Source organism: Accipiter gentilis, chromosome 5, assembly GCF_929443795.1.
Source record: "Accipiter gentilis chromosome 5, bAccGen1.1, whole genome shotgun sequence".
NCBI lineage: Eukaryota > Metazoa > Chordata > Aves > Accipitriformes > Accipitridae > Astur > Astur gentilis.
Genome location: NC_064884.1, coordinates 33,722,926 through 33,733,207, shown reverse-complemented (window position 1 = coordinate 33,733,207; position 10,282 = coordinate 33,722,926). Strand labels below are relative to the sequence as shown.

At 41.8% G+C, this 10,282-nt stretch overlaps 1 protein-coding gene across 1 annotated transcript; it reads right to left on the bottom strand.

The window, feature by feature from the left end:
* Nucleotides 1-800: 800 nt before the first annotated feature.
* NUP43 (nucleoporin 43) lies at nucleotides 801-9,875 on the bottom strand. Its single transcript, XM_049800555.1, has 8 exons — nucleotides 9,738-9,875; nucleotides 9,253-9,375; nucleotides 8,875-8,952; nucleotides 7,785-7,962; nucleotides 5,385-5,520; nucleotides 4,322-4,473; nucleotides 3,228-3,350; nucleotides 801-1,892 (listed from the first exon to the last, which is right to left on the bottom strand). Exons 1-8 carry the CDS (start codon nucleotides 9,855-9,857, stop codon nucleotides 1,678-1,680), a joined length of 1,125 nt encoding a protein of 374 aa, XP_049656512.1. The 5' UTR covers nucleotides 9,858-9,875; the 3' UTR covers nucleotides 801-1,677.
* Nucleotides 9,876-10,282: the final 407 nt, after the last annotated feature.

Genomic DNA, 10,282 nt, shown 5'->3' with positions numbered 1-10,282 from the left:
AGGGTTTCCCGGATATGGGCAGCTCCCGGCCTGCCTTGCGCGCCGGGCGCTCCCCTCTCCCCCCCCCCCCCCCCGCAGCCCCGACCCGGATGGAGCGCGGCGGCCGCCGCCCTCCCCCGCCCCGGGAGGGAGCTCGGACGGGCCCCAACATCCCCCCCCCCCCCGCGTTGGGTAGCGGGGTATTTGGCTGAGCAAGTCTGCTCGGGCAGCGGGGGGAACCACAAAAAAAAAAAAACCCAGACAGCCCCCCGCCGCGGCCGGGTTTCAGGCACCGGTACCGAGCTCGAGGGATAAATACCGATTTTGCCGAGCCTCCGTGATCCAAGTAATGCCTGAACGAAAGGCGCGCTAGCGACCTACGTGTGCAAGCCGCCGGGAAGGAAAACGCGTCAATTTATCGCTCAGTAACGCCCTTCGACCCTTTCTTTTCAGGCAGAGTGTTGCATTTCAGACCAACGGGGAAGCAAAATTTAAGACGCTGTGGGCAACGCCACCCATTCCTGCACGAAGGGAGGACAGCCCTGTCCCCAGCGCACCATCCGTCTCCTCCCACCCAACACACAAATTCAGATCAGGTAAGGCTGTGACGTGGAAGTACAGTACACTCTAAAGCGGTTTTGAGGGAAAGTGACATGTAAAACCTTGTAACTTCATCTGCTGCTGCCCCAATCCCGAGGTTTCCCTCCATCCTTCAGATTGTATCTCCAGGGTCAGTCCAAATAACTTACTATTATTTATCTTCCTGCAAAGATGACTGCAAGTACAGCTATTTGAACTCATTTAGTAAGTCAGACCAGTACTCTTGTGCAAAACTTTTTATTAAAAAGAGAAAGGGTCTCTGCAACAAAAGGTAGGTACAACACTAATCGTAAAATTTTAACTCTTTCAAGATTGCAACAGACAAGATGTGAAATATTGACTGTGACAAAGACTTGCGTCTCAAGTTTACAAAGTCTTATTCTCACACCTGAAAACACAGCCAGCACATCTGTCAATTATTACCTCTTTAACTATAAAAAACCCCACTTTTCCATTGAGAGAGTTACAGCATATTATCAAGTTTTAACATGTAGTATCCATGATGAAGCTGTAAATAATCCAAAGTAATGTTACTAAAATGCTAAGATTCCTATAGAACCTTACATTTCACAACTTTAACAGTTTTTCCTTTCCAATTCTCATGAGCTAACATAAAAAGTTATGTTCCCCGACATACATAAAAAATGCAGCTTAAAAAAACCTCATCTCTCAGCTTACATAAAAAGAATTTCAAAGAACTCCATAGTTTGGCCTTAGAATTAATACCTGAAAAAATACCTTTAAAGGGAAAAAAACCCCAAACCACAAAATCAGGGGTTTACCTTTTCTTCACTTCATATGCCTGCATGTATCATGGACATCAGTTTACAGCAAATATCTTGCTCTAGTGACTACCTTCCCACTTACCAAAACCAAACAGGCACCAGGGAAGAAGTCAGTTACCTATCCAGGAGCATGAGTAACAAGTGACAGCTGTCAGTATCTGAGGTACCTTACATTTCTTCTGCAGTACCAGCACCAAGCTGTAGACCACTCCCACACACACTGATAACAGACTAATGAGTATCATTAAGAATGAACCTGACATTTCCCAGTAGTTCAGGGTGAGCCATACTTCAAAGGGATACTGGAGTTGTTTCATGCAAAAAGTTGTCTGTTCACATAAATAGCTTCTGCATCAGTACCATATACTAGGCATGGTCCTAAAATATCTAAACTATTCACAGACAACGTCTGATTTGGAATTAAGTTGGTGATTTCCATGCGGTCTTTGGTAGGATCGTTGCTTAGCCAGGCACTTACTACAGACTGGTTAATGGTACTGTGTGAAAAATAGGTAGTACTTCTTCCTCCTGAAAGGAGAGGAAAAGAGGGAAGAGAGGAAAATAAGTTCCAATGTAGTTTATATATTCTCAGAATTGGAGAAACGTAGGTATGGGGCAGACATAATGGAAATACCATTTTACATTTAAGTCAGTTTTCAGAGAAGTTAACTGTTGTCATCTCTTTGGTAAAAAAAAAAAAAAAAAAAAAGAAGAAATAGCTTAAAAAAAAACCACAAAACAAAACCCAAACAAGTACTTGAAGTAATTACAGAAACCTGCTACCACTTCTTTCCTCAGCTAAGACAAATAGGTCAGAACAGCTACAAACTCATATCGCTGAACAAACGGTCTAAGTATCTAGAAGTTTTTCTAGCCACAGACTAAAGCAAGGACAGACCTAAGAACAGAAGTCTGTTTATACAGTGTCTTCCTATATTTGGGGCATCAGCTTTGCTTTACTAGCACTTATTCCCTACTGTCCCTTCTCCCTACTTACTCTGCAGCAGGTGATATACCTGGATTTGACTTAGATTTTTTTTCCACACAACATTTTACATTCAAACTGAAGTCTCACAGTTTGAGAACTATCATTCAGCATAAAATTAACAAGTGGCTGAAGTGGTGCTAAAGGGTTTAAATTCAGTATACCTGAAAACATGCAGAGTGCAACTTGAATTAGTTGTCCTACTGTTTCCCCATATAGAACTGAGCTTTGAATGGCAACTTTGATGCCAAAGGCAGCAAATAACATCTGAAAGTTTCCCTATTGTTTACAGTCTGAAGTGGCAAGCAATTAAGTGGTCTTTGTGACTAAAATGGGAAAAAACAATGTTTATATTAAGTCAGTATATCTTTAATTAAAATCCTGCCACAATACAAAGGTATCCAGTTTCATTCATTGAAAGTTCCAATTATGACCTTCAGTAATAAATTCATAATTCCACTATCCTATTAACGCATCAGTTATTTTGGTATTGTAACATTTTGTTTATCTCCCTCAGAGACTCAGATAGTAATATGTCATTTAGGCTGCCTTCATTTCTCTTCTATGTACAGATGATTTTTAAGTGCACATGATCTATCTTTGAAATACTAGATGTGCCTCTTCACACATTGGACAGAGTACAGCAAATTAAAAAACTCAAACAACCAAACAACCCAGACCACAAAAAACTCACACAACTGTTAGCCTCATAAGTAGTTTTCTTGAAGTGCCTATCAGGGCTTTCTTTCCAAGACAAGAAGCCACCTTTTAATTTTCTGTATTAGGATTGTGTTATTAATTGGGTCATGTGAGAACATCGACTTTCATTATGTTGCCAACTGACAAATTCGGTGCAGATTGACTTCAAACATCCTTACCTTGATGAAGAAAAGACGGTTTTTCAGATATGTCTGTGGAAGTATCCCAGTGCCAAAGAGATCCATCTTCAGAACATGTAAATAAGTGATCAGGGTTGGAGGGATGGAAGTGAACTTCCCACACTGGAAGTATCAAACCAAAAAAAAAACAAACAACAAAACAGTTCAGAACAAGCATCAAGTACTTTGCTCAGTGCACTTTGGCTAGTATGATGTGGACATGCACTTACAAGAACCCAAGCCCCCACCAAAACCTTCCATTCTTAAGTGTGTGTGGGTAGGAGACCCCAAATCCCATCCTTAATTATTTACTGCAGTTTTCCCTCCCCTTGGAGAGGGAAGAGAAAAAAAAAAAAAAAAAAGACACTTTTGTAGCTTTTTCGGTACTGCGAAAATTGTTAAAGGTTAAAATCTTATCTGAATTCAGGCATTCTGAATATTTTCTCATGCCGTCTTCCCTACTATTAAGTTTAAATTTGCACACAGCACACATTCCTTTCCAGCACACACATTATTATTTTGTGTCCAAATACCACAGCTGGGGACAAGATATTTAAGTCAGTAAAACTTAACATCTCAAGAAATATTTTTACTCCTTAGATATAATTATGGCATCAAGTCAAGAAATTTTCAGCACAAAATGAATTGCTATCTTGTTCATATAAAGTTACCAGGAAAGTGAGCTGTTTCAGCATTGTGGAGGCACCAAATGGATCTCTACTATCTCCAGTTTCCCCTCCTTCCTCACGTTTTCAAGTTCGTTAGTAACTGCATCCTTGCTTTACTATACCTGCATACCACAGCATCAATTTCTATGACTATTTATATACCTACCCTTCTAGAAACACAGCCATTCTGATTAAATGCATCTAACAACTCATTAAAGAACTGCTTACTAAGTCTACTTTTAGTTTAGATAAGAACAGTCTCATATACAAAGAAGGAACAAACTAAAGCCAACTGCATGAAAACACATTAAGTAGCAACTATGTGGTTGGTTTCCATCACAGCTACACCACCTTATTTTTTTTACAGAAGTTAGAAACTTTTCTAAAATGCCACCTTCTTCTCTCCCCTCCATTTCAGATACTTACTTTCCGCTTCATGAGCATTTAGCAGGGACACTGGCATAGTACCCTGCCTGATGTCCCATATACTCAGCATCCCATCCTGGCCCCCCGTGGCCACAATATGCTGCTGATTGGGATGCCTGTCCACACAGTGCAGTGGCACTCTGTCACCTGTCCTGCAAAGGAGAAGGGAAAAAAAACCCACAACCCAAACATGAATTCTTTATTCAGCTTCTGTTTTCTCCTTCTTAACCCCCTTGGAGTGTTGACGAACAAGGTAACGGTATCCACTGCAGCTTCAATTTCTGTAGCATCTGGTCACTACAGGCTGAAGCCGCATGACATCTACTGGAAATTAGCGGTATGGCAGTAACGTGAAGCTAAAATTGGATAAGAATCAGGTTCTGTGCCCTATGGTATACAGGCATCTGCAAGGTATCTGACAGCTTTATGGGACTGAGAAAGCCTTGCATACAGATAATACTCTACCTATAATAATAATAAGGTTACTCTGAAATTCGTGTTATAATTACAGTTTCAACATATACTAAGAGTTACAAAGGGAGACTGGGCACTAACAAAACCAGGTACCTAAACCACAGCCTATTAACAGCAATGGCAATTATTCCACAGACAAGATTTGAGTCTAGCTCAGTTTGTTTTCTCACAATACCTTATAAGGCACAAAGTTATCTTTCAAATACATTTCAAGTGCCAGAAACTTTATATTAGGCCTGTGGAGAAAAACAGATGTAAAGTATTTTTAATGAGGGAAAGAGGTTTTGGGTTGAGGGTTGTGATTTTATTTTTTTTCCTTTAAAAAAGAGCAAGTGTACAGGTGAGAGAGTCCTTCAAGAGTTAAATCATAAAACAGACCACCTAAATACAATGCCTAGCCATAATAGTAATTCAGCCATTAAGCAGAGTCTGCTTTTGATTATTTAAATACCAAAGAAGTTAAAAACCTTTAAAAAAAAATAATTTATCATCCCATTGTCAAGAAGGTATTAAGAAAGATTTAAATCAGATTATATAAAGTAACACATGCTTCTCAGTAAATATGTAAAAAAGATAATTAAAGTCTTACAAAGAAAGTATTTGAGATGGCTCATTTCTTTGCTGTCTGAGGTCCCATATTTTTAACTGTCCAATCGAATTTACTGTCAAGATCTCAGTTGTGCGAAGGAAAGTCACTGCATGGAGGGTACTGCTGTCTGCATTGTCTGCAAGAGACAAGGAAAGCATTCAGGTAAACCTATGGAATGCTAGTCTCCATTTAATTACAACAAAATAACTCTTTAGAAAACAGAACACAGCTGCTTCAACATGGTTACAACCTGCATTTTCGGGGGCAGAGACAGACCTGTGTCATCTGAATTTTAAGTCTTGCAAGGGTACCCTGTGAAAAAGGAGACCTTGCTTCCTATATTAAACACTACTGAGACAAACCTGTAAGAAGCTGTATTTAATTAGCTCTAGTGCTTACTGAACTACTTGTTGATGCATAAGATTTCTTTCCAATAGTTCCTAAGAAGAGGAATCAATTTAGCCAGGTCCGTGGTTTTCATAAGATTTTTCCTTATCTGCTCTGCCTCTACTGACAGCAGGCAAGCTATGGAGCTTTTCATAAAGCAGTTGCTCTTTTGAACACAACAAACAGTAACTCTGGCTGAGAACATTAAGCAGTTGTATACAGAAGCACTTAATTCACCAACTTCTTTAGACCTTTTCCAAGGACTGTCAATCTGATATCCACCCATGTCCCTAAAGCCAAATCAGAATTTCGCTGTGCTTGTTAATAACTAAATGGCAAAGCTCTTTTTTCAGGTCCTTTCCTCCAGTGCTTCTTTTGGTCACAATAATTTACTATGTCAGACACTTCACAGCATCAAGGTGAAACTTATGAGGCTTTAGGAGAGAACACAGACACTATTTTCCTTATATTTTCATTCTATTATTTATATATAAACTTTTAATCTTGATTACGATGGGGTAACATTAAGTCTACTTTCACCTCAAGTATTTTAAAGTTTTTTGTGTAAGCCCATACTGAAAACATAGGTGAATTTTTTGCTGCATAAGATGGAAACCTTTTCTGATAGTGAGACAGGCAAGTTACATTAATGCCTGGTTACAAAGCAAGCATTTTTACATAGTACTATTAAGTCAGCACTAAGAAAACTAACAACTTGCATCCTGCACATTATTAAATCTGTATGTAAGCATGTGAGCAATTGCACAGAGAAAAATACCTATTTTTTTGTGGACATCTGCTTCCTGTGAGTCAGCAAAACATTCTACTCTATTAAACTTGCACCAGAACACTCTGTGTTAGTATCTGTGTATAAGTAAAAATTAAAAAAAAAAAAAAAAAAAAAAATCAATCCTTTTAAACTAGTTAATGTTCTCGCCCCTCAAAGGGGAAGTTACCCTGTTCTGTGTGCCTGTGCTAATAAAATCTGCCTCATGCCCTGCTACCTTTTTTTTTTTAAAAAAAAGCATGGGAAGGTTTCCTACAGGAATTCTCAAGGACCTTCAGTAAAGGGCTGTATGCAATTAATAGGATTTATCTTATGTGTGTATATACAGCTGTGGACACACAAGTAACCTGTCTAGAAATCCCACAGCACTTCCTTCCTTAATTGGCTTATCACTGTGTGAATTCCTTCATCTGTTGAAGCAAAGACTTTGCTTGAAGAGAAACACAGGTGCTGTGTCAAACTGTAGTTTCAGGGAGAATGTCCTGGTTTAATAATGCCACTATCAAACATGGTGTTACTGTCCTTTAAATGATTTCTGCTTTTAAGTTGCATTTCCAACAGGTGCTACAAACTTGTATTCTATTTCCACGAGACTAGCATGATAGAAGGGTTGGGAATAATGAAGTTTTGACACCTTTCACAAATATCTTACTCTATCGCATAATCTATTACTCTAGGAAATATGGAGCTTTTTTCATTAAGGGAAAGATGATCTGTGTAAGCCATGATATCTGGTAGAAGAACAGGGTACAAACAGTGGTTTCTGGTTCTTGGTGTTCCTTTAGACACAAATAGATGTTTCTGTATATGGACACCATGAGGACTGATATTAGTACAAATAGTGAACTGAAATAACCATTTCACTGACCTCCACTTAAGAACTTGAGACACAATACTTCTTGAAATCTAACCATATTTCATGTACATTCTCATAGCATTTAACAATTCTAGATGAAACAGAAGTCTAGAGAATGTTAGGCTTGAAACTTCTGCATCAGTTAAAACATTAAGTTAGAGATACCTGAATGAATATAGAAATACATCTGAAATATGCTTCAAGCGTCTTAAGTCTTGAGGAATACAGGGATAATCTGGAGCAAATGCATTCAACTTGGAGTATTTAATTCAATTCTCAACTGACTTTTTTTTTGTTATTATTTGAGAAACTAAAAAAAACCAAACAAACCACTCCCAACTAAACTAATTTGAACAGTTATTTGACATACCTATAGTTCTTACTGCATCCTTTTGGTCAGCTCTGAAGAGATTTATTCTACCATCTTCTCCAACAGTGACAATTTCTGGGTTGTTGCAAATGACTCCAGTACACGCTGCTCCACCACAAGATGTGTTTTGATCCACATGATAATGGGCTTTCTCCCACCGCTGGTTGGCAGATAAAGTCTAAGCAGTAACAAGACATGAAATTCTGCTGTTAAATAATGATCCTGATAGACCAAAGCTTCCAGAATGCTCACAAAACCAGAAACAAGCTCCACGAAAGCCATACTACCTCACCAGAATGAGAATCTCCTATACAAATAAGAATCAGAGATCTATATTTTCCTCAACACTTGAGCACACAACCCTTCAATGAAGCATTATTTCTTGTCTGAACCACCTTTTTCACATGAGGTAGAAACCAAGAAGAACATAATCTATTTATGAACTATGAAATGTCTTCCACTAGACTTATCCCTTCAATCTTTCTCCAGGACAAGGGGAAATAGCTGAGGCCTTTACAAAACATAAGGTCAGATTTAGATTTTGAGTGCAAGGAATTTAGTTTATTTTAGGTACCACATCAAATTATTAACAGATACTAGTCTTTACTGTGTCACTGTGAATATATATACAAAAATCATTATGCATTTATATTCAGTGATTTATAATCAAAGAGAAAGACTACAGAGTTTACAAGTCATCTCTCACATGACACTTGTGAGAAGAAATTCAACATGTGTCATTTAGTTCAAGAGTGCAAAAACTCTAATAAGGCAGGTACCAGTCCATTAATACCCACTCCCCCAAAACAATCCATACTCTTGAAGTATGTTATCAGTGAATGGACTATTTGATTAGATACATACTAATGGATACCCCAGCCTATCTGCAATTAATCTATGTAGTATGTGTGCAAAATGCTTTTTTCTTTCCTTGTATGTATAAAGCCAAAGCTTTTTCTAGCAGACTGCAAAAAATTTATTTTGGTATGCAAAAGTTTCTTGCTCTAGTAGTTTTGAGAAATCTTACGCTAAGATCGAAGTGATCTGTATTACATAGAATAGCAGCTTAAAGCCAGTGCAAGTTACTTACCTGGTTATTTTGATGATGACGGAATACAGTTACAGTTCCTGTTGATGAGGCAACCACGATTCTCTCTTGATCCAAAAACTAAAGAGAGATAATAAGCACGCTATTAGTTGATGTCAGTACCAAGATGATCATTTTGATTTTGGAGGAACCTAAAATATTAGTAGATACAGTAAAAAAAAAAAAAAAACAACCAAAAACCAAATAAACAAAAAAACCCCAAACCACCACACAACAAACTGATAGCGGTTGGTTCTTTGCCCTTCTTCTTCATCAGGATTTTTTTTGTCAACCTCAGCATTTTGACAGCTCCCTATCACTTAATTTCTCTTAAGTGACAAGCCCTTAAAAAATACAGATCTGTTCAACAAGCTACTTTACCTGCATATCCATAACATCACCGTTGTGCCTGATGTCACACAGCAGCTGAGGTTCTCCTTGATATTCACCACCGAGGCCCACATTTCCAAGCTCTCCAACAGACCAAATGGAGACCCTGTTATCCTGTAGGGAAACGACACCACCGGTTTGACTTTTGAAAATGCTTTTGAAAGTACCTTAACAGTAAGCCAGCCTAGATGTCACGGCCTCCTCGCGGCAGCCAGGGAAAGCAAGGGGCCGTCGGCCGCAGGGAAGGGCTCGCCCCCGCGGGATAACCCTGCCGAGCAGCGGGCCGGCCCCCCGGCTTCCTTAGGGACGCGAGCGAGGCACAGTCAGGCGAACGCGGGGTCGGGCAGCGCTCACGGCCAGCTCCGGCCCTCCTCTCCCACGCGAAGCGGCGGCGGCTCGGGGGGCCGAGGCGGCGGGGGGCCCCGCCGCGAAGGACGCGCCGCGCCTCCGGGCCGGCCGGCCGGCCCGCCCGCTACCTCGTTGTCCCAGGAGCCGGTGGCGAAGAGGTCGGGGGGCTGGAGCGCGGCGGCGGGCAGCGGCCGCCAGCGCGTCTTGCTGATCTTCTGCGACACGAACTTGGCGCACACGTCCTCCATGGCCGCCCCCGCCGCGCGCCGGCTGCCGCCCGCCCCGCCGCGCGCCTGCTGATTGGCTGCGGCGCGACGGCGAGCGCGGAGGGACAGGTTTGGAGCGCGGCGGTGAGCGCGTCCGGCCGGGCCGGGGCCGGGGCCGGGGCCAGCCATGGCGGGGGACGGGGGCGGCCGGCTGCCCGGCCCCGCCGTATGTAGCGGCCGCGCGGCGCCAGCTGCCGGCGTTTACCGAGACGGACGGGCCGGGGCGCGCCGCGCCCCGCCAGCCCCGGCCGTTCGCTAACCGGCAGCCGAGGGAAGCGGGCGCGGGGCTTACGTCCCCGTCCCGGGGTAACGGCGGGACGCCCAGGGAGGGAGGGCGGCCCTGCCAACAGGGACGGCAACCGCTAAAAGGGCGCCGACCGCCCAGGCGGTACCCGCAGAATCGGGTC

Coding starts and splice junctions, on each gene's coding strand:
- NUP43 (XM_049800555.1), bottom strand. CDS start 9,857: ATGGAGGACGTGTGCGCCAAGTTCGTGTCGCAGAAGATCAGCAAGACG. Junction 9,376..9,737: donor CCGGCTCCTGGGACAACGAG/GTAGCGGGCGGG, acceptor GTTTCCCTACAG/GATAACAGGGTCTCCATTTG. Junction 7,963..8,874: donor GTCATCATCAAAATAACCAG/GTAAGTAACTTG, acceptor GTTACTGCTTAG/ACTTTATCTGCCAACCAGCG.